Raw genomic sequence first — 25,181 nt, 5'->3', positions numbered from 1 at the left:
ATTTGTTTAGGGATCCTTCATGTATTTTAAAATAAAGATTGTTGCAATAATCCAATCTTGGCATGATATGTGCAGTGACAACTGTTTGTTGTACTGCTTTTGGGAGTAGTGGCATGATTTTTTTTACATGATTTAAGGATGTAGGTGGTAGTAGAGACAACTTTATTTACCTGGTCCCTGCAGCTCAGTTTGTCGTCTATCCACACTCCCAAATGTTTTACTTTCCCTACTGGCGTGGGGAGCTGGCCCAGATCTACCGGCCAGCAGACTGTGTCCATAGATTGGGATTGTTGCTGAACAGAACCACCTCCGTTTTACTGGAGTGGAGCTTTAAACAGTTTTTTGCCATTCAGCCCCCCACGGTACTCATACAATTTTGTAGCCTAAATGAAGTATTAAGAGAGCCACCTGGAAATAGGTTAACCGCTATTTGGGTATCATCAGCATATGAGGTTAATGTAAAACCAAATGATTCAACAAGGGGTGCCAGTGAGGAAACAGACATTGAAAAGGGTCGGGCTCAATGATGATCCCTGCAGGAAACCACAAGGCAAGGAAAATTATTTAACTTCAAAATCATCCAGGGCCACAGTTTGTACTCTGTCAAAAAAGATTTAAGAAGTTTCCAGGCAGAGCCCTTGACTCATATTTCCTGTAGACGTTCCATCAATATACCGTGGTGGACCGTATCGAATGCCGCTGAGAGATCCAACATGATCAAAGCGGCATTCCCTCCTTGGTCCAAAATATTCCTGATCTCTTCCGTGGATTTTAAAAGCGCAGTTTCAGTGCTGTGAACCCCCTTGCTTCTAACAATCACAGTGGCCACAACCCCCAAGTCCATACTCAGTACTTCAATGTTTCAAACTAGACCAGGACTACGGAAAACCCAGCTTTCTGGTGGATTTTACGGCAGTGTCATCTACGCCAACTAATATCTGTGAGTTGGGCTCTGACCTTGCGAGGACACAGACAACACTTTTTGCATACCTAGTTTTTATGTCATGTATCAAAAAGGTCTGTAAACTGGGCCGGGTTGTCTGTTGACAAACAATAGATTGAATGAAGCAAACCACTCTAGACGCATAGGACACCCAACATCCTCTATTTAACTTTTAGACACTATATTACACTTTGAATATGAAAAAGACGAAAGATGGGTACACCAGAATAATCAATGTAGCTGGCACACTTAGATTTTAACTGGGGTAACCATATACTTACGTTCACAGATATTAGGGTCGCGAATATCTTTATCTGGATTCTGATAGTAGAAGGGTTTGCACTTTTCACAGTTGTGCCCCATTGTGTTATGCTGGCATTCATCACAAACTCCGCCACTCTTATTTCCCGTTGATATGTAAACAGACATATCAAAGTGGCATTTGGTGGCATGATTGTTGCAGTTGCATTCTATAAAGAAAAAAAAGGTGGTTTTAAGTACCTTATAACCCCTAATATGCAAACTGTAAAATTCTGTTCTTTCAGGAAGTCTAACCAGAAAAGGTAATCAAATTAATGCCAAATGTCCTCCAACAGGGCAAATGGAGACAACTGGAGACCAAGGTCTTCAGAAAGCAACATATTAGCTTTAATGTATTTCAGTGTCTGAATGACTAATACAGACAAATAGCACACACTTGGGGGTTCAACTTACTTTTGCAAGCGTTGCTACTGCGTCCTTCAGCTGGCCTCCATGGCAGATCATAGTAAAAGTCCATACACTGCTCACAATTCAAACCTTGGGTATGGTGTCTGCACATGCAGTGCCCATGTACCTTAACAGAAGTAGAGGGAAATAAAATAGATATCTTGTTATAAAGTCATCATTAACTTATCTAGCAAAACAAAAAACACATATGTACACATTGCTATACTATTTAATTTATTTCAAAACAATTTCTTTAGAATCCTGGACTTTTCAACTACTTACTTGCCCTGTGAGGTTGCATTAGATGTATTTATGTAGGGTGTCTTCTGCCGTAACGGGCTGGGAACTTGACAACTCGAGTTCCACATTCTCATAATGGCTTCACTGAACACAGGCGTGCTTGGTACCAAACTACTCCTCTCAAACCCACACTGATGCCAGTACTCAGAGGTACCCCCTGAAAACCTACGAACTGTGGTGTGGCCACAGACTGGCTATAGGCAGCCTGCCACCACCAACATGTTTCAAGACCACTGGGTAGAGGGCCTCTGCTCTCAGGGACCAGAAACAAAGCACATCCTGGGAGGAGGGGTCACACCTCCTCCCCCAGGATGGGCACAGTGCTTGAAGGGGAAGCGACAGAGGCCTGCCGCCTTTGTAATGTGACCACCCAGCGTCTGCTGCTAGCAGCAGATGGCAGCCCCCAGTTTACACCCCCACTTTGGGTGGAAAAAACGGCCATAAAAAATTAGAAAGACTAGGTGTACCTACCTTTCCCAACTTCACCCCTCACGTAGAGGAGCTGAAGTCAAGCACACTTTTCAGTCCCCTCCAACTTGAAGATGAGGGGATCCATCCAATCGGGGCTGGGACTATGCCCCCTCCAGAGGAGGGTGGCATAACTGAGGGTGTAGTCACCCCAAGTAAAGTGACCATTGGACCTACCTGCCACTCCCCTAAAATGCCTCTAAATTTAGTATTTAGGTGGCTCTGCCAGACCTGGAAACTAGTTACCTGCGGCCTAAGAAGAAGGGCGAAGAAGACTACATGCAACGAAGCCTGAAGAGGACTACTGATTTGTCCCCAGCCCTACCGGCCTGTCTTCAGCTTCAACAACCCTTCGATAAGACGATGCCTGTCCTGCAGCCAGTGACTTCCAGAAACCTGAGGAAGACTGCCTGAACTTTGACAAAAACTAAAACTCCTGAGTACAGCGGTTCTGTCCCCAATAATCCAACACTAAGGACCCTGGGGCCAGCTTGAACAGAGAGTCCTGAAGACTCTGCACCCGATGCCAACGGCCCATGTCCAGTTGGCCCGCCGACCCAAAACAGGTTCCCCAGCAATCCTGACCTTGAGTCCAGTGTTGGCTGCGGCCCCCCCAGACTGCACGACGACGCCTCCAGCTTACAGCCAGATGCTTACCCCTGACCGAGACCGGTTCCGTTAAGATCAATCCAACGTTTTAAGGCACCCCTGCAACCAAAGCCCCTGGGCCTTGGTGAGCTGAATTGACGGTGCCCCTATGACCCCTTAACATCCCTACTTACTCCTGCTGTCGCTGGTCTCCCTCCTAAAACCTCCGGAGCGAAGACTGCAGCCTGTTTGTCCGAAACAAGTTCTCTCTTGGAAAGCATTGGGCGCCTGACGCTGAATTTGCACCATGCACCCAGCCGCCCCTGTGTCGCTGGTGGTTTATGTTTGGTGCTGCTTTGTGCCCTCCCGCCCCCCGCTTGTTCTTACCTCTAAAGATCTGCCCCTGCAACCGATTTACCTAACTGCAAGTGGTGCGGCTTCGAGCACCCCCAGTCTCCATTGAAACACTTCGGGCCGAACTCCGATTTTGACTTCTGGACCGGGACACCCCTGTGCCGCTGGTGGTGGAGTTTTGGTACTCACTTGCCCCATGCTGACCTTTGGTCTGAAGACTGGAACTGTAAGCCAGGTACTTACTTGTATAACCGCATTGTTGTTTTCCTCCATAGGATAACATTGAACTCTATGAAAATTGCATTAAATGTCAATTTTTGATACTGCAAGTGATTTTATTTAAGAACATACTTACCTAACTGCGAAGGTCTTGGTCTTAAAATAAAACTCAAACAAAGCTTATTTTTTTTAAATTGTTGTGGATCTCCTTTTTAAGTAGTCTGTCCCATATTAGTCAAAGTTGTGCAATAAATGTTTTACACTCCTCTGTGTTCGGCCAAAGGCTGCTCGCCCACACTACCACTAATAGAGCAACTTGGGTTTGCATAGAGCTCTGTACACTTCTGGGGGAATCTCTGGACTCTGTGCAAGGTATAACCACCTAGTGGTATACCATATACAAAGCCAGCTCTGTACCATGATTGGCAACTTCAGACCCCCTGTAAGTCCCAGTAAATAGTAGCCTCGCACCTAGGGCATTGGGACTCTCTTTTCATCTTCCTTCCCACTGCGCCTCCAGTTTCTTACTGAATTGGTCTGGGGTGGATCCCTTGGAATCCGGCGATATGTCTCTCTTTCTGGCCATGGAAACAAAGAGCAAGACAGGTTTCATATGAGGTGTATAGATTTAGGGTCTTATAAGTGTGCCTTAAACTTCAATTCACAGCCAAGAAAGATGCTAGTTTACTAAAAAACCTCCCTTCCTTTTTGCAAAATACTTGGAAACAAAGCTAAGCATTGGTATTTCTGACGCAGAGGGTTCAAAGTCTTTAAGAGGAAGCAGGTAAGTTCCTTTTCCACCTCTATTTGCACCCTAAAAGTCTTTGTGCTCTTTTTACCGCCTCGTGATATACAGAGAGGTCATATGAAGGTCATGGGTTAGAGAGATATGTGCCAATCTCTTCTTGAGGGGAGTCTTTTTTTTATGTGCTTCTATAGTGTCTAATCATCTTCATGTGCCTCAAACCCAACTTCTCCCATGTCGTGGTGTGTATAGGCAATTTCTTCGTCACCCAAGTCGATACCTGCTTGAACTTCCTGGGGTGTCTGTGGGTCTAGAGTGTTTCTTATCTCCTGTCTAGGTTTCTTTAGCCTGTTTTTATAATCTTCTGTTGCTGCATAGATTTTTTTTTCTCTTTTCTTGTGATTAGCAGCTCCATTTCTGCCTCTGGTGCCCACTTCTTCCTCTCAAAGTAGAGGGTGTCATAGGACTTTGACCCTGTGGCACTTTTTCCCTCTAGGGTGCCATTCCCTCCATTTCATTTTGATCATCCTCGGAAGCTCAGCCGAAGCATTTCAGCAGATCTTTAAAGGATTATTTTGTACCTGGAAGGAATGGGGAGGTGGGGGGGTGGGGATTATGAGCTCCTTTGATTGCATCCTTCGTTGGTATTAAAGGCTTCAGCTTATGGTGCTCAATTGTTTGGCTCAAAGGTTTGGCTACAGCATCTTAAATAGCTGCTCAGGGGTATTGTCTCGTGATGGCTCCTGTTTTCTTTTTTTGGGCACTGCACTCTCAGAATCTTTAGGAGCAGAACACTTGCCCTTTGGAAGAATTTCCTCGAGGTTCTGTTGCTCTCCCTAAGCCACCTCGGCTGCATCCTCAGATCTCATTCATTGACCGGGTATTTCTCTTCTGCTTCTCAGGCTCTGAAAGCTCTACCATATCTGTCGCTGACCAGTTGGAAAGTAAACCTTGCGACTGTGTACTAGAGTCTTGGTCCTCAGGCTTCTAGGCCCTCACAGACAAAACAAATACTGGATATACGTTGTTAAGGGTGAACTTCCTAAGGCAGCTGTGGGAATATTGAAATAGTGTGATCATACTATAAAATGGCATTGAGGAACTTCAGGGAGCCAACTTATAATAATAGTCACTCTCTGAACATGTGGAAGTACTGCCTGAAACATCCCCCAAAAACCTCGATCCAGAGTTGAGATCGGATGTCCTTCATGGTTTTCAGCATACCCTTGAGTAATCTTGAAGAGCCTTCAGCGATTTCCTTGGGAGTACCTTGATGACCTCACACCCAACAGCATAAAAAAATATATAAAATGGTGGTCATTTAATGGGGTACTGTGGGCTTACAGTCTCCGTAATACTCAGGCTCGGCCAATGCGGACACCAACTAAAGTAGGAAAAACGTTTGTACCCCAATACCTTCAGACTGAACCACTAGATAATAGAATTATGCACAGCATGTGAATCTAGCCTTTTTTCCATAACTGATCTCTCACCCACAATTCTCCCTCAGGGAAAATGGGTCATGGTGAGTAAAGGCACCTTTGCAGCATACACACATATGGTAAGCACGACTACCTTTCTAAGACTCTCTCAAAGAGGTTCAGTGTTTTAACATGAACATTGCAAAGAAACAGGCTTTTTGCAGGTGTACCCCCACTTTTTGCTCCCAATTTGACTACTAGGTACTAGTGTAATTGCTTTGAAATGCCCTGATGCCTTCTAAACAGGACTCCGTGCATGTGTTTTGATCCTTAAAATGGTGCATAAGTAACTGTTTTTCCCTCAATTGGCATAGCCTAATTTACTTGTAAGTCCCAAGTATATGGTACTAGGGGTAAGGACCTGTAAGTTAGAATGTCCCCAGAGATTGCAGCCCTTGTTGCGCCACCCTGAGTGGGACAAGGCAAGACATGGCCCCCAGTCTGCCACTGCAGACTGGGTGGGCAGTTTTAAACTGCAAAATGGACTTTTGTTTTTTAATATATGTAAGTCACCCCCAAGGTAGGCCGAACGTGCCCTAAGGCAGGGTGCTGTATGTTAAAAAGTGGAACATGTATTTTTCAACAGTAAAAGCTGTAAATTCTTGTTTTAACTGTGAAAAGACTACTAGCCCTATTGGCATGCACAGAGTTACAGGCTCATGCCTCAGCCCTGCTAACTTCTGAATGGGACTACTAACGTTGGTACTGCAAGGCATCAAAAAGAATCCGTGCATTAAATCGGATTTTAATGTCACTGGTGGGCAAAGTGCAACTTTAGAGTCATCAATTTAATTGTCCAAGGTTTCCAGTGCCTGTTTACTGTTGCACAGAGGTTCTGTCCTGCAGACCGCTTTCTGTCCTCCTCGGGACACATGCTAATAATTCCCAGGAAAGGAGACAATGGAGGCCTGCACTGGAGAGAGGCGTGATCACCCTCCTATTTAAAGTCACACACTTGTTGGCCCAAAAGGCAAGCTTCAAAGCTGAAGTTGCCTCTGAAGGGCAAACGGGGAATACTTGGGGGAGGGGCAGCCCAATTGTTTAGGTAGACAAGCTGGCAGGAAGGAGGGGAAACCTGTTGTCAAACCGTTTTTTCCAGGAATGTGTAGCCCCCCTTGGTAGCCACGCTTCCCTGTGTTGAGCTTGAGAGCTCTGAACATGGAGAGAGAGGTTCTGTCATCTTGGGAGTTGGCAGAATGGTACATCCTGGGATACCCAATTGCCACACTTCCCAGGAAGTGGTCATCAGGAGGAAGGGAGCCCAGTAACCCATGGGCTACCTACCGCAACCTACCCAGTGTGTTTTCTGTACATAAATAGGGCACCCAGAACTCAGATATCCGCTTGACTGGAAGAAGGACCGATGGAGGACTGCCCCTTCTGCATCAAGTTCCCAGCTAAGAGAGGCTGCACCAACATGGACTGCACCAAAGAAAGGGGGGTGTGCCTGCTGTGTCCTGCAAAAGGAGAAGTTGTCTCCAGAGCCTAGCTGAAGAAAAGAGACTCTAAGGGTCAGTTGACTGGCCTGTTCACAGCACAGGGACACAGCAGCTAAAGACCTCTGCTAACGGCGAATGGTAGCCTAGAACCTTGGATCGCTATTCCCCATCATGCAGTACCAAGGACCAGGACCCAAACACTCAGAAGTTACACCAGAGTCTGCAGGATGCGGGAGAGCCATCGGAGTGCAGCTTGGTCACACAGAAGGAAAGCTACAACCCAGGGTTAGGATTTGGCTATGACCACTACGAAAGACGACTGCTAGTCCATTGGCAACTGGACTTTGGCCAAACTGGAGAAAACCTTGTGGGACGTCGAACCTGTGCCCAGGGACCCCTTATCACATTCAAAGATCGAAGAGTTCCTGCAGGAAGACCCTCATTGCATCGCGTTGCATCTACAGCATGCTTGATCATCTTCAAGCATCCTCTACCCTCAACAGGACCACTTCCAAGGGAAGCCATTGAGCAAGGATAAAGTGACTAACTGCTGGGAGACTGCTTCTTCTGAGGATGTAACTCTTTCTGAGAGCCTTGCTGGTCCCCCTGACTGGTTCCCTGCCACAGTTGGTTGCTCCAAGTAGCTCTAACCCAACCACATTACAACTTGGCCAACTGTTTGCTTCAAATGTATCTATGTGCCAAATTCATTTAATTAGCCAATGCTTGTGCACAGTGGAGTGAAATGTTTTGATTTACTATACCTTGTAAATTCTATATCTCCAGTAACCTTCTGGTAGATCTTCTTCATTATGGTGTCGAAAAATACAGTCTATTTTTATGAATTGGTGTCACATTTCTTTGGTGTCTTGATTATTTCTTCAATTGTTTTGGTGCGGTTTAAATGATTTACACTTGTCCCTTCATGTAAGCCTTGCTACTCAGAGCCACAGCTACCCTGGGTTGAGCTGAAGGTTTGATAAACTAAACCTAAGGGTTCTAAAAGGGTTGGTAAGTATATTACATGGTAAGGTCGCACAGCCACACCATATAATATATCCCATTGTCTCACAAACATGCACTGAACTTCCCTCCTGTTGGTTACGATTTTCACTCTTCAGGCTAAAGTGGTACACTGTATTTTTGGTCTTGTGCTTTTTGACATTTCATGATAAATGCTGTGTGAGCTATAGGTGGACTGTAGATGTATGCTGGGACCAGCAGTATACCCATGATCATATCAGGGCTTTCCGACATGGGTAAGACATGTCCAGTAACAAAGTGAAGGGGGAGCCCCTAGGGCCCAAAGACCAAGCATCAATCATGCCATCTCCACCCCTCTACAAAGAGCGGCTCAGGAGACTGCAGGGCCAGCCTCTACTTAGAAATCCCATTGGAGCACAATCAGGAAGGTGCAGCTGTCACATTCTTCAGCTCTAATACTACTAAAGTCCATGTGGTGTTCAGGATGGCACCTTAATAAATTGCTTTGTAGTGGTCTTCTTGAATTACAAAGCTTCAGTCATGTGAGATCAGAACCTATAGCCTGAGGGCATGTGAAACTCAATTGTTTTAGGCCATTGGTGTGGTCCTATCAAGTAGCAGCTGCAGAGATAGCCAACTTCTGTACATCATGAAACTGCCATTTTTCAAAATATGATACTTCAGACTTACTTTGGGTAAACAAGGTTTATGTCTGGTTTTTTATACACTCAAGAGAGCAGGGAGATGTTCTAGTACAGCACGTGCAACAGAAAGCTAGACTAGATATAGGGGCAAAGAAGTATACAACCTGTTTTACGGGTCTGGCAAACAAAGCGTTAGCTCCAACATATACATTACTTCATTTAAGAGCATTCAAACCTTCTACTTATTTCACTGCAGCCCACCGAATGCCTACTCTACACAACTGAGGAACAATTACTAAAAGGCCATGGTCTTGAGTAGCACCTTTACAATTTCAAAAGACCACACATTACCAGTTTATAGGATATCAAAAGGAATGGGTTTAAAATAAGAAAAGAGAAACTACAAGTCCCAGTATGTATGGTGCTGCTGGCTTAAAAACCAGGACCAGGAAAAAGTCACCCTCGTCTTAAGGGACCTCCCAGCAGCTATAATCATAATCTAACCTAAGGCAGGTGTTAAACTAAAGGCTGTGCTAGCTGTCGAGCAGGCAGGAGTCGAGCACCCTGAATTTGTTTAGGGGACCTAGTGCGTTACCTTCTTGCCTGTGACAGTGGTACAAGGACGCATGTTCAGTGCTTTCTGTGTCCTATTCATTTTTCAGCTCAGTCTCACAAGAGGTGTGCTATAGTGCTTAGTTTGAGGGCTGTTAAGTTGGGCACATAGCACTACACAGCCATCATAAGCCACCAACTCATGTTTAAGTACCCACCCCCTCGGTAAATGTTGCTCGCCTCATTAAAGCTATGCAGAAAACACATGTGGGAAAGGCTGCTAACCTAAAAGGGTACAATTTGACAGCCTGGACACATTGCACCATAAGCACAGAAATAATCTTCAGACTAACCTAGAAGGCCCGTTAGAGTTATATGAAGTTTTACACCCATGCCACTAAGGCAGAAAATGCAGATACATATGTGCTGCCTGCGCCTGTGAAATGGAGTATCCAGCATTTAATGCAGGCTTTATTTGGGAGAGTTGGCATATTTGTCCGTCTTCTGTCAATAAAGATATACAAAATGCCACAGAACTAGATATTGATTGAACGGTTATGTAGAGCACCACAGACATGGATGTTGGTCGCAGGCTATATGCAGAAACCTATTATGTAAACAGCTCACAAAACCTTTCCCAGTACAAGTTGGAAGGGAAAAATATGGGTGAATTACTTTCAAACACCTGCCTAGGACTCATGAAGGGGAGTAATTAGCATTTCAGATATCGTCACAGAAAGGCTCAATGAAACTTTGAGCAACTGAACTCACAAAACATTTTAGTTGTGATCATGTAATTGTCCTTCCCTGCCCTTTCTCCTGAAAAAACCTTTGTGTAGTGATGGCCCTCACAGCAGGGCAGTCTCCAGACTGGAACATGCTCAAAGAGGTGTGAGGTCTCTGCATTTCCTGTGATCTAGAAGGACGAATGTCAGGATCTCATAGTAGTCAAACCCGCCCTTTACAACTCAAAGAGCAGTGCTTCAGGAAGTTTAATCAGCAGCCCCTTGGTTAATTTCTAAAGTGAGCCCGGTCATCATCGCTTCATCTAGGGGGTCTGGATGTCCACCCTCCAGCTACAGGAATGAAGGTAATACAGTTCAGCTTTCTGAGGAAGTTGTCCGTGCTAAAACGAGGGAGCATCCAAAGTGATCCCTCTTTTAGAATGAATATCATGAGCCACACTTGCGGATGAACATCCCCAGAGATCCACTCGGCATTTGCAGAATCTCCTTTTCATTGTTAGAGCTATTTGCACATATATCTCTTCACTTTGCTAAGATCATGAGATTACCGATTCCTTTGAGCACAGCCTACAGCTCTTAATATGTACTATTATATGCGTCCAACCAATACTTTATGCTTTACAATCCCTGTGCTGATCAGCTGATTTTGCTGGAGCAGGGGTCTAGGGGGATCACGCAATAGACAGATTGTTTGCCTGATTCTGGAACTTATCAGAAGTACATAATATATCACTATCTTTGCATACACATTATGCGGATTCTTTCTAATCTTCAATCCTCGAATTGCATGTTATATCAAAAGTAAACTCAATATTTTTAAATCCAGCACAAAAATGATCTTTACTTAAAACGTCCGATTGTCACCTATTCTCTTTTCTTTCAAATGGTCCTCCCCTTCCATCCTCTGCATGCCTCTCTCTAGCACAGCCTTCTCATAGTCACATGCATGTTCTATGATCCATTTATGAAAACTGCCCACAACTCATCTCAAATGTTAGAACCTCTCCTTCCTTGCAAGTCATAGCTCTGCAGACTAACATTACGTAACCTCTTCAAACTCATCTAATCTACTAACCCCACCAACCGTGTGCATAAACTACATAACCCCCCCACTAATAAATACACCCAACTCCTATTAATGTAATCTACCACAAAGAAACTAATGAATGCATGGCATGGTCTGCCCAGCTTAGAATGCTTTAGTATCTCATTAGGGGTAGTAAGCACTATAGGAATGCAATTACAAATGCAATTTAAAAATGTGGAATAGAGAGATCCTTTACCATGCCTTCCACATCAGCGTAGCCATTCACAGGTGCGCACTCACTGGCGTGGCCATAGCAGAAGCAGTTACCACGAACCACCATATCATAAATGGCATAGTAGTATTTCTCTTTGATCTCCATACGGGAATCCAAAAGGTCATCTCCCAGGGTGTGCAGTTTCTTCAGCTTGACTCTTAAGTTGGTGATTTTCAATAGATCTGAGGAAACCAATAACAGGTGAGTTACTTATGCATCTTTACAATCCAACATACATTTAATGCCAGTGCAAACATATGTAAGTAGCATCTGTGAAATTTAGTTGCAAAGAGCTATAATAATCCTTTCAGACACTATCTGGAACCCCTTCGCTCTGCATTTCCATACTCTGCTATTGCAGACATTTGGAAGCCCACAGACTGGTGTCTTTACTCTAGTTTTCAATTCACATTCATTAGTTTAGTACTTTTTAAATGCTCTATATTCAAGGAATAGTGATCCGAAAATGTTGCTACATTAGAGATACCACATTCAACTCAAATTATTGCCGAGAAGCAAGAGCAGGTGTGGTGTACTGAGACCATAAGGCATCTGGTTTACCAAAGGATAACTGATCCTTTTCAGACAAATATTAAATTGAATGGTCACAAATGTTATTCTTTCAGCTGGCAAATACTTACATCTAATACTGTATTTCCCTTACAAAATTCACGAAGATACACTAAGTCACCAGTTAAAAATAATAAAACCTGTAGAATTAATTACGTTTGGCGCTCAGAAACGACATTCTTGTTGTAAGGGAAAGCAAGATAAATACTGACATCATGCAAAACAGTTGTTACTTTAGAAAGGCAGAATGTATGGGTTGTTGTGAGAAAGTGGCTCTGTATATACTGTTCCCAAATAGGTTCAGTGTGTACAGAGTCCACAGTCCCCAGAGGTTTGTCAGAGGCTAAAGTTAGATATAACCTTACTCTCTAAAGTGGTAGCTTGGTCGAGCAGTAAGGCAGTATCAGAGGACAGTGTAAAGCATTTTGTTGTATACAGTCAGCAAATGGTTTCACACACTCAATAACTGAACTCTAGGCCAATGGTTTTTATATAAAAAAAATATGCTTGTTTTATTTTAGAACCAACAATAGGTACTAAAATATACTTTCTCAGAATGAGATGCTTTAGGTAAATACTTTTGCAATATGCAATTGGCTTTTGTAGATATTTACAAGTTGTTGCAATAGGCAACACAATTTCAAACACAATAATACATTGAGTTCAATGGAAGTTTCAGGTTATTTGCAATAGATTACTCTCGGGAATACTTTTGTAAATCCAGGACTGGATCCTAGATTCAGTCCTGGGACAGTTCTTAGAAACAAGTGATAAAAGTCGACTTGGTTACTACTAGGATTTTTAAGTAATATTTTGCTATTTTAAAAGTCAACACTTAGAAGAAATTTCATAGAAAACAGTCAATCATTCCCTAGGGAAGAAAATGCAGGTTGCAGGTATAGCATGTTCTCGTTACTTTTGTAATCCATTACTGGGTGCCTAAACTCCGTACTGGGACCTTTATCCAAAACAGGTAAGTAATTACATTTTTACAATTTATACGATTTTTAAAGAATATTTAAAGTTTGCAGAAATCGACACAGAAGAAATTAAACAGAAAAACAGTCAATGATTTTCCATGGAAGAAAATTGGGTTACTGGTTAAGTACGGTTATGAATATTTTTCAGGGTCAGTGCTGGGCACCAAGATCCAGCACTGGGAGCTCACCTAATAGCAGGTGAGTATTTTCGTTTTCATTACTCGGCAGATTGTTGGTGAATATTTTAAGTTTTGAAAACTCCACACTTAGAAGAAATTTCTGAAAAAAACAGTCAATGTTACCCTATGGAGAAAATTGAGTTATCGGCTTTTGGGTAAGTACTCGACTGGCAGAGTTAAGGTTCTGGGCACAGACTCAGGGGTCTCCGAAGGGTCAGGTAGGTACAGTAGTTACACCCTCAGTGGCACAGGGGCAGCCGGGTGCAGAGAGAGTTAGGCCCAATGTTATCCTATGGGAGGCAGGGGGGCCTTGGTTGGTGGCTGCTGAGTAGCAGGCCACGTGGCTGTGTGAGCTGGGCTCCTGGTCACTTGCTCAGGGCAAATGGGGAAGTAGATAGGTGCAAAGGTTACACTGCTAGGGCCACTCGGGCGGCTGGGTGCAGGGTGCTTTTGAGCCTTCAGGCACTCAATTGATTTAAATGGGAGAGCTTCGGTTTGGAAAAAGACTGCAAGCTCAGGGACGAAGATTCTTCAGGTGCCACCACCACTTCGAGAGGCAAGTTGGGTAGTTGGAGGATAGGTAGGTACCCAGGAGTTGGGCACAGGGGGGCCGCAGGGTGCCAGGTGCCTTTTGGTGTCGGGAAATCTTACCCTCTGTTGATCGCGGTTGGGGGGTACCTGGTTCTGAGGCTGCAGGCATCGTCAGGATCGTCGAGGGAAGTCCTTGGGTGCCGGACTCTGAGTCACAGTCGCTGGGGTGGGGGGTCGTCCTCGTGGTCTTTATTCACTCCGCCACAGGCCAGGCTTGGCAGGTGCAGAGTGTGCAGGGTTAGCGGTTCCGGGCTGATGCCAGGGATTAGAAGTTATTTTTGAGAAGAGCCTCTACTCATGGGAGTCCCAGATGCTTAGAGCCAAAAGGTAGCCAGGTCCCCCGGGGTTTGTGAGGTTGCTGGCCACAAGAGGTGCTGGGTTGTAGCAAGAGCAGGTTCGAGGGTCGACAGGCCGGTAGGGCTGGGGCCAAAGCAGTTGGTGTCTTCCTCTTCTTAGCAGCTGCAGGGCAGGTCTTCTTTCTTCTTGCTCTTCTTTGTCTTTCGGAATCTGGGGAAGGAAGGTTCAGGGTGCCCCTAAATACTAGATTTAGGGGCGTTACAGGTAGGTGAAGGGCAGGGACCAATGGGTCCCTGTCCTGGGGTGGGTACACCCCCTATTCTGCCACTCTGTGGGAGGGGGGCGGTAGCCTAGTCCTGATTGGGTAGGGCCTCCCATCTTCAAGATGGCGAGCGCCTGAAGATGTGCTTCAACTCGCCTCCCCCACCTGAGGGGTGGGGTTGGTAGGCAGGCACATCCCCGGTTCTTATTTGGGGATTCCGGCCAAGCTTCCGCCAGAGTGGGGGTTGCAAGTGGCCTGGGGAAGCTCACAGAGGCGGCATGCCTTTGAAGCTTCCCCCTGCCCATCCTGGGGGAGGAGATCTAGCACCTCGCCCAGGATGTGCATTGTTGCAGACCCAGGAGAGCAGGGGCTCTCCTACCCAGGGGTCCAGCAACATGTCTGCTGTGTGGCAGCCGGGGCAGCCTCTCAGACCAGACGTGGATTGTAGGTTAGGTTTCAGGGGGCCTCTCCAAGATGCCCTCTGTGGTGCTTGGTACATTAAATCCCACACTGGCATCAGTGTGGGTTTAATGTGCTGAGAAGTTTGATACCAAACTTCTCAATCTTCAGTGTTGCCATTATTGTGCTGTGGAGTTAGTGTTTGACAAGCTCTCAGCACCATGTACTCTTAAATGGCAGTCCTGCACTTACAGGGCACAGGAATGGACCTGGGTACTGTAGGGGCACAGGGCTCATGCTCCTGTGCCCACACCACTGGCATAGGCCACCCAGCTAGAGGGGTGGCTGATGAATGCCAGGGCAGTGTAGGTGGTGGGCATGGCACAAAGGGATGTGCGCCATGCCGACTGTTTTGTCCTGTACCCAGACACTCAGCCCGCAAGAGCAGTGTGTGTGTGTGTGTCTAAGGGTAAAGGGCCTCGAAGGGTGGCACAATGAGTGCTGCACCCCTTAGAGCCCTTCCCTGGTCACAAGGCCCGGGGTAGATTGATACCAAACTTCTCAGTCTTCAGTGTAGCCATCATGGTGCTGTGGAGTTCGTGATGACAACCTCCCAGAACCATATACTCTTAATGGCAGCACTGCACTTACAGTGCCCAGGAATGGACCTGGGTACTGTAAGGGTACAGGGCTCATGCACCTGTACCCTCACCACTGGCATAGTGCACCCAGCTAGAGGGGTGACTGAGGTATGCCAGGGCAGTGTGTTTGTGGGCATGGCACACAGGGATGTGTGTCATGTCGACTCTCTATTTTGTTCTGCACCAAGACAATCAGCCCGCAAAGGCAGTGTGTGTGTGTGTGTCAAGGTACAGGGCCTTGTCTGGTCACAGTGCCCTGGGTACCTATGGTACCATTTACCAGGGGCTGACGTGTGGCCAGAGATGCCAATTGGGTTTAGGCTTTGATGCAGTTTTAGGGAAGGAACACAGGCCCTGGGCACCTGATTGGCAGGAGCCCAGGGCACACTCAGTCAAAGTACATCAGTAATTCAGCAAAAAGTGGGGGCATACCATGCAAGAAAGATGGCACGTTCTCACAGTGGTCTTAAGAAATGTGAAATAATGCAAATTGCCACAAATTTTCCAGTTTTATCAAAGCTTTACTTAATATTTCACTAGCCATCCAATCCATACACACAAAATGCAAAACATATGTTCAGAATACTAAAACAGAACTAAGTCTCAACAAGACATATCTTGCAATGGTTATAAGCAATAGGGTGGCGTAGTTCACTAACAACAATAGTAATGCCTTATGAAGAGAGTTTGGATATATATATATATATATATATATATATATATTGCAAAGATTACTCCTTCCACCTCTACCACAGCAGCGAAGAAAGAGATACGAACCACTTGGTTTTCTCAGGCAAGATGTTTTATTTCATACCCAGCAGCTTTCGACAGATGACGCGTTTCGGGCTCAAGCGCCCTTGTTCACATAAAGGCTGCAGTTGATTTCGCCATTTTTAAATAATATGCCCTTCCCACAATAGTCACATGATACAAAACTTAATGAATGACATGGAAAACAGACTTCGTAAACATACCCCACGTAATGAATACATAGCGGTCAATGTAAAAATTCCTGGATAAATCCAAGTTCATGTTTATAAAAAATATAAACAATTCATTCATTATAACTGCACAAATGCATGCTATCATTAACAGATTTGTGACTACGGAAGGCAATGTGCAAAAGTGATATTTGTTCGTGTTTTTAAAGTGCATAGCAGAACTAATTAAAGAATTAATATTTCAAATCATTTATGTGTAAATTAATGTGATATTAAGTGTAAAGAATATTGGTTACATAGAATGACCACACAGATAGAAAAAAATGTATAATATATATACTATGTACATATAAACACACTTTATATACAAATATACATTTATCAGCAATCTACACCTGGCTAAGGCACCATTCTGAATATACTATGTATTAATACAAGATGGCGTCAGCTTCTATTTGGAACATTTTCTTTATCTTTTTAAATTCAGATTATATCTGAATTTAATTATATTTTTAGAAACAAACAGAAGAACGGTAATATCAAAACTCTGCCACAGTGTAAATATATCGCCAGCAAAGATTGTAAGTACACATGTACCCACCATTCTTGATATATTATCTATCCCTCTCGCGTGATCCCACATTTCACCAATATTCACAAAATCCAAACAATAAATTGTATAAAATTACATCAGAAAAAAGCAAACTCAAAAAATCTGTACCCCATATAAATATACTACTTCGGGTTATCCACAGAATACTTGTTTATAGACATGTGTACATATCTTCCGTGTTATTCAGACCATTTGGGCATTTGCTGTCGAAGTTAAGAATAAATTTAGTTTCTAATCTTCTTAGCATAGCCTCTCTGTTTCCTCCTCTGCGTGGTTTGGGAATAGCAGCTACCACATAATATTTTAGACAAGATAGATTATTACCATGAACTTGTTTGAAATGGCGCGCCACTGGGTAATTGGGATCACTATGCAAAATGGCACGCAGATGTTGCAGTATTCTCTCATGTACCTGTAGTTTCGTACTTCCGATATATACATATACATACATATACATACATATACATACATACACATACATACACATATACATACATACACATACATATACATACATATACATATATACATACATATATACATATATACATATATATATACATATATATATACATATATATATACATATATATATACACACATATATACACACATATATACACACATATATACACACATATATACACACATATATACACACATATATACACACATATATACACACATATATACACACATATATACACACATATATACACACATATATACACACATATATACACACATATATACACACATATATACACACATATATACACACATATATACACACATACATACACACATATATACACACATACATACACACACACACACACACACACACACACACACACACACACACACACACACACACACACACACACACACACACACACACACACACACACACACACACACACACACACACACACACATACATACATACATACATACATACATACATACATACATACATACATATATATGTTACCTACTGGCGATAGCCAGTAGGTAGTTATAGTTAGGACCACGTTTCCATAGGAAAACCTCAACATTCTATTTTGAATAACTTTGGCGCCGGTCGACGAATCCTCGCGAATTTCTCAAAATAGGTGGGGCGCTACGCTCCGCTCCTACCCTGAAAGTCTCGGGGGGGATTCGTCAAGCGGGGGCTGAGATAAAAGGGGGGTCCCAAAACGCGTTTTTCCCATGCATTTTTCCATAGGACCTTTAGAACGAGCTACAGCCCGAATGGCTGAACAGAATTACTCAAAATTTGGCAGAGAGGTAGTCCCTAGGTCAAGGAAGTGCCTTTTGTAGGTTTGGTGTAAATCTGTTCAGTAGATTCTGAGAAAATAGCCTTTAAATCAATATATATATCTGAGCCAGCTTACGGTACGCTTACCGTACGCTTACGGTAAGCGTACGGTGGCGTGCGCGAGCGCGATTCTGATTGGCTGTTAGATCTTAGTAAACATTCGAATCGGCCGAAACCAGGAAGCGGCGGCCGCCATTTTGTCTCTCGCACTGAGAGATTTTTAAAATCGGAAGCCCAAAAACATGTAAAGGGGCTGTTTTGACAACTCCCTCCCACATAGTCATGTTGAGGGAGTCCCCAAACATCCCCCAAGTGCAAAAACGGTTTTATTTTTTTTTCGGCAATTTCGCGGGGTACGCTTACGGTAAGCGTACGGTAAAAAAATAAAAATAAAAAAAACACTATCCACACTTACCCCACCCCCTGTGCTTTTGGTGGCCGAAGGCCACCAAATGTGCTGGGCTTATTACAATGGAAAAAAACACTATCCACACTTACCCCACCCCCTGTGCTTTTGGTGGCCGTAGGCCACCAAATGTACAGGGCTTATTATAAGGGAAAAAAACTTAGCATTTAAAAAACCGTACTAATTCACTGAAAAAACCATAGGTTTCACACACGTTATAGTTAGGAATTAGCATTTAAAAAACCTTGCAAATTCACTGAAAAAACCATAGGTTTCACACATGTTATAGTTAGTGGACATTTTACTGATAAAAAACCAATGAAATTGCCCCGTTATAGTTAGCGCAGGCAACTATAACTCACGCGACCGCAATCCTCTGCTGATGACATATGTGTCTTTATGAAAAAAAAATATTTGTAATATATGTATAGCTAAAAATGTATGGAAGAAGACATGGGCAAATAAGTGTCTAAATACAGTATTAGCATCAGCAGAGGATTGTGGTCGCGTGAGTTATAGTTGCCTGCGCTAACTATAACGGGGCAATTTCATTGGTTTTTTATCAGTAAAATGTCCACTAACTATAACATGTGTGAAACCTATGGTTTTTTCAGTGAATATATATATATATATATATATATATCTATCTATATATATATTTTTTTAATAAAAACACATACATGTGGAGGTGGAGACGGAGTGGGAGAGGAGGCCACTAAAATGTAGGTATCTACCTTTGTATATCTTTTTAGGTCGAGTCTGGGCAGCGCATGCGCTGCTGCGAGGCATGCAGTAGTGGAGTATGCAACGGAAGCTCCGTCCACTCTCTGCCCATATTTTTAACTGGCTTGTGTCATTGTCCTTCGTAAATACTGGCTTCTGAGTCGTTATTAGGCTTTTTAGTCCCTCCTTGGTACCGGCTTGTCTTCTTTTGTTACCTCCCATAACGACTGGACCTTTTACTTGTGTCTTTACACAGTCTGGTTTAAAAGTCAGTGAGCGCTATTTTCTTTAATGGTGTTCCCCTATACCTTTCACATTATCATAGCACGTCGCTCGCTTTTATTTAAATTACAGCGCGGTCCTGTGAGAAAGTGGCTCTGTATATAATGTTCCCAAGTAGGTACAGGGTATACAGAGTCCACAGTCCCCAGAGGTTTGGCAGAGGCTAAAGTTAGATATAACCTTACTCTCTAAAGTGGAGGCTTGGTCGAGCAGTAAGGCAGTGTCAGAGGACAGTGTAAAGCATTTGTTGTACAAACTCAGTCAGCAAATGGTCTCACACACAATAACTGAACTCTAGGCCAATGGTTTATATATAAAAAAATATATGCTTGTTTTATTTTAGAACCAACAATAGGTATTAAAATATAATTCTCAGAATGAGATGCTTTATATAAATATTTTTTAATATGCAATTGACTTTTGGAGAAAGTTACAAGTGGTTGCAATAGGCAACACAATTTTAAACACAATCATGCAATGAGTTCAAAGAAGTTTTAAGTTATTTGCAATAGATTACTTTTAGGATTGATTACTTTTGGGATTCCAGGACTGGATCCTAGATTCAGATCTGGGACAGTACTTAGAAACAAGTGATGAAAGTCATCTTAGTTACTATTATGATTTTCAAACAATATTGTGCTATTTAAAAAGTTGACACTTAGAAACTATTTCATAGAAAACAGTCAATGATTCCCTATGGAAGAAAATTCAAGTTGCAGGTATAGTGTATTCTTGTTGCTTTTGTAATCCAGTACTGGGTGCCTAGACTCAGTACTGGGACCTTTATCCAAAACAAGTAATTACGTTTTCACAATTTATACGATTTTTAAAGAATATTTAAAGTTTGCAGAAATCGGCACAGAAGAAATTTCACAGAAAAACAGTCAATGGTTTCCTATGGAAGGAAATTGGGTTACTGTTAAGTACGGTTGTGAATATTTTTCAGAGTCAGTGCTGGGCACCAAGATCCAGCACTGGGAGCTCACCTAATAGCAGGTGAGTATTTTCATTTTCGTTACTCGGCTGATTTTTGGTGAATATTTTAAGTTTTGAAAAGTCCACACAGAAGAAATTTCAGGAAAAAACGGTCAATGTTATCCTATGGAGAAAATTGAGTTATCGGCTTTAAGGTAAGAACTCGAATGGCAGAGTTAAGGTTCTGGGCATAGACTCAGGGGTCTCCCAGGGTCAGGTAGGTACAGTTGTTACACCCTCAGCGGCACAGGGGCAGCCGGGTGCAGAGTTAGGTAAGCCCAATGTTATCCTATAGGAGGCAGGGTGCCCGTGGTTGGTGGCTGCTGGCTTGCAGGCCACGCGGCTGTGGGAGCTGGGCTCCTGGTCACTTGCTCAGGGCAAATGGGGAGGTAGGTTAGAGTAGAGATTGCACTGCCAGGGCCACTCGGGCGGCTGGGTGCAGGGTGCTTTTTAGCTGTCAGGCACTCAATGGATTGTAATGGAGAAGCTCAAGAACGAACAAAGGCTGCAAGCTCGGGGACGAAGATTCTTCAGGTGCGACCACCACTTCGAGAGGTAAGTTGGGTAGTTTGAGGATAGTTAGGTACCCAGGAGTTGGGCACAGGGGGCCGCAGGGTGCTGGGGTGCCTTTTGGTGTCGGGAAATCTTACCCTCTGTTTATCGCGGTTGGGGGGGGGGTCCCTGGTTCTGAAGCTGCAAGCGTTGTCAGGAGCATTGAGGTGGGTCCTTGGGTGCCAGATTCAGAGTCACAGTCGCCAGGGGGGACATCCTCGTGGTCTTAGTCTACTCCAGCACAGGCCAGGCTTGGCGGGTGCAGTGTGTGCAGGGTTCGCAGTTCCTGGCTGATACCAGGGGTCAGTTACTTGCTTTGAGCAGTGCAACTGCTCGTGGGAGTCCCCGATTCTCAGAGTCACAAGGTAGCCAGATCCTCCGGGGTTTGTGAGGTTGCTGGCCACGGGAGATGCCGGGATTTAGCAGGAGCAGGTTTGAGGGTCGACAGGCCAGTAGGGCTGGGGCCAAAGCAGTTGTTGTCTTCCTCTTGTTAGCAGCTGCACGGCAGGTCTTCTTTCTTCTTGATCTTCTTTGCTGTTTCAGAATCTGGATCTAAGAAAGGAAGGTTCAGGGTGCCCCTAAAATACTAAATTTAGGGGCGTTACAAGTAGGTAAAGGGCAGGGACCACTGGGTCCTTGCCCTGGGGTGGGTACACCCGCTATCCTGCCACTCTCCTGTGGGAGGGGGGCAGTGGCCTAGTCCTGATTGGGTAGGGCTCCCCATCTTCAAGATGGCGAGAGCCCGGAGATGTGCTTCAGCTGGCCTTCCCCACCTGAGGGGTGGGGTTGGCAGAGGCTGGCACACCCCCTGTCCTTCCATGGGGTTTCCGGCCAGTCTTCCCGCCAGAATGGGGGTTTGGAACCGGTAGGGGCCAGTTGCTGAGTACAGCAAGTGGCCTGGAGAAGCTCACAAAGGCATGCCTTTGAAGCTTCCCCTGCCCATCCTGGGGGAGGAGACCTAGCACCTCGCCCAGGATGTGCATTGTTGCAGGCCCAGGAGAGTGGATGGCTCTCTACCCAGGGGTCCAGCAACATGTCTGCTGTGTGGCAGCCTAAGCAGCCCCTCAGCCCAGACGTGGATTGTAGGTTAGGTTCAGGGGGCATCTCTAAGATGCCCTGTGTGGTGCTTTGTACATTAAATCCCACACTGGCATCAGTGCGGGTTTAATGTGCTGAGAAGTCTGATACCAAACTTCTCAGTCTTCAGTGAAGCCATCATGGTGCTGTGGAGTTCGTGTTGACGATCTCCCAGCACCATATACTCTTAAATGGCAGCACTGCACTTACAGTGCCTAGGAATGGACCTGGGTACTGTAGGGGCACAGGGCTCATGCTTCTGTACCCACACCACTGGCATAGGGCACCCAGCTAGAGGGGTGGCTGATGTATGCCAGGGCAGTGTATGTTGTGGGCATGGCACACAGGGATGTGTGCCATTTCGACTGTTTTGTTCTATACCCAGACACTCAGCCTGCAAGGGCAGTGTGTTTGTGTCAGGATACAGGGCCTCTAAGGGTGGCACAATAAGTGCTGCAGCCCTTAGGGGCCTTCCCTGGTCACAAGGCCCTGGGTACCTAGTGTACCATTTACCAGGGGCTGACATGTGGCCAGGGTTTGCCAATTTGGGTTTTAGGTTTCAGCACAGTTTTTAGGGAAGGAACATAGGCCCTGGGCACCTGATTGGCAGGAGCCCAGGGCACACTCAGTCAAAGTACATTCAGCAATTCAGCAAAAAGTGGGGGCATGCCATGCAAGAAAGATGGCACTTTCTCACACCGGGATATCCAGTCTCCTGCCACACCTGGAGAACTTCAACAATGGGAAAAAGAGGGCATGCTCGACGAAGAAAATGATTGGGGGTCCAAGGACACAAAGCTTTGGAAATTGCCAAATGCCTATCTCCTCCCATTGCTGAACATGACTCATTTACCGGCCCACACCAATGTTGCCACCATGACCAAAATATTACAGGAAGTGTGGGATAACAACCAACTCCGGTCTACTGCCACCAGGCGGTCCAACAATGTTTGGTTTGCCTCCGCTACAATGTAGGAAAAGGGACTCTGTACCACAGGCAGGATATGCCATCCCTACATCACCCTTCGAAGTCCTGCATATGGATTATATCCAAATGGAGCGATGCAACAACATTAAATATGTTTTGGTGGTTGTTTGCGCGTTCAGCAAATGGGTGGAGGCCTACCCGGTCAGAGACAACACTGCCCTAACTACTGCCAAGATGCTTCGAGTACTCAGGGTAGGCTGTAGTTGGGCACGGGATGAGGGACCGAAAGCTGGCAGCACTCGCATTGGTTAGCAACAGGAGATTTACTTACTAAGGTTAAAATTGCTCACATGATGCTTCGACACCGTAACTGTGTATTCTACTATGCTGTCTGAGACTGTATGACATTATGCCACGTATGCTTATGATATTGTATCATGTTTCGTTGTTTATTTGATTGGTTGTGTAAAATCAATAAAAAACAGATATAAAAAAAAAAAAAAAAACTACTGCCAAGATATTGTTAAAGGAGTTTTTTCCCTGCTGTGGCACTTTGCAGAGTCCTCTGGAGTGACAGCGGGAGTCACTTCAATGGAGAAGTAATCGAGCACATCTTAGCGGGATTGGGGGGTTCAACAGAAATGTCATGCCGTCTTCCACCCCCAATCGGCAGGCCTAGTGGAAAGATACAACGCCACGATCAAATCTAAAATTAACCAAAATAGTGGAAACTACGGGGCTCAGATGGCCAGATGCGTTGCCACTGGCCCTTCTATCAAATAAGATCTGTCCCGCATTCTCACACCTCGATGACCCCATACGAGGCGGTTTTTGGATGTCCAATGCACATCTGGGGCGCGTGGCCCCTGCTACCACATTGTCTGATTCCCCTTGTGAATTGCCGAGTGATTATTTGTCTGCACTTACATGAACTTTTTCCTCCATTCATTAACAGATCCAGAAAGCACTGCCTGACTGATCCACTGGGTCGGGACACACCATCCAACCCGGTGATCACGTGATGATAAAGAACTTCGCTGGCAAGAAAATGTTGGAACCCCGGTGGATGGGTCCCCTGCTTGTCCTCCTGACAACTAGAACGGCCCTGCGAGTGGAAGGCAAGAAATCCTGGATACATGCCGTACATTGACGGAAGGTCCCCAGTATCACCCAAACTGATCCCACCGTGTCCACCTACAAGGAAGTATTCACGTGCAACCCCCCTGTGCATGGTCTCCAAGAACCAGAATTCAAGTTATTCGAAGATAACACCAGGCCAACCAAATAAGGATACAACCTCCGTTCACACACGGCCTCTGGAGCTCCAGCGACTGGACAGGTTAGGTGAGCCAAAAGTCGCAGGGCGGTAGTACAGGCTGGAAGGGTGTATTGGTACTCCTTGTAGTGGGGTACTGAGAAGCCTAGCCAGTGAAGCAACCACCAGCTACCGGCGACGCGTAGGGCTCAACTTGCCTCTCCAACAGCTGTAGAGCCCAAAAGAAGACTGATTATGACCAATGACAAAACAATGGAACCCTCCAACTAGATCACAGAATTATGTAACAAACTGCATAATAACAGGTCACTAGCTTTGACGACAGTTCTCTTCCTTACTATTATCTTCGCCATCCTCTTCTGGATCCTAGAGGAAGGGGCACCAACCAAGGATACCATATTGCCAACTGATGCCACGCCTCCTGAACACTCCCATGTCTCCTTATCCCCTTAGCTCCAAAATAGGCGACAAGAGTTTTGGAACAACACCCTCATCCAAATGTTGAATTAACATAATGCGATATTGAATAAAACAAACTGTTGGGTCTGTGGTCTCCTGCCTCACTCCACGGAAAATAACATACCCAACCTCCCTTACTCTATACACGTATCTTGCACTGCCAGGATGCCGCTCATCATGGGCGCCCATCGGTCCAACAGCCTTGCCGATATCGTTCTCCAACAATTGCAAGATGAG

General features: G+C 44.8%; 1 protein-coding gene across 3 annotated transcripts in view; it reads right to left on the bottom strand.

The window, feature by feature from the left end:
- The window catches only part of LAMB1 (laminin subunit beta 1), a 359,541-nt gene that overhangs the window by 235,719 nt on the left and 98,641 nt on the right, over nucleotides 1-25,181 (bottom strand). For all 3 annotated transcript variants that reach the window (XM_085654111.1, XM_085654112.1, XM_085654110.1), the window contains exons 7-9: nucleotides 11,455-11,654; nucleotides 1,658-1,778; nucleotides 1,225-1,413 (exon numbers count right to left, since the gene is read on the bottom strand). In XM_085654111.1, the coding sequence (XP_085510237.1) occupies nucleotides 1,225-1,413; nucleotides 1,658-1,778; nucleotides 11,455-11,654 (510 nt within the window). The remainder of the gene's footprint in view (nucleotides 1-1,224; nucleotides 1,414-1,657; nucleotides 1,779-11,454; nucleotides 11,655-25,181) is intronic.

The sequence above is a fragment of the Triturus cristatus genome, chromosome 4_1 (genome assembly GCF_964204655.1).
Source record: "Triturus cristatus chromosome 4_1, aTriCri1.1, whole genome shotgun sequence".
Lineage (NCBI taxonomy): Eukaryota > Metazoa > Chordata > Amphibia > Caudata > Salamandridae > Triturus > Triturus cristatus.
This window is presented reverse-complemented; position numbering and strand designations above follow the sequence as displayed.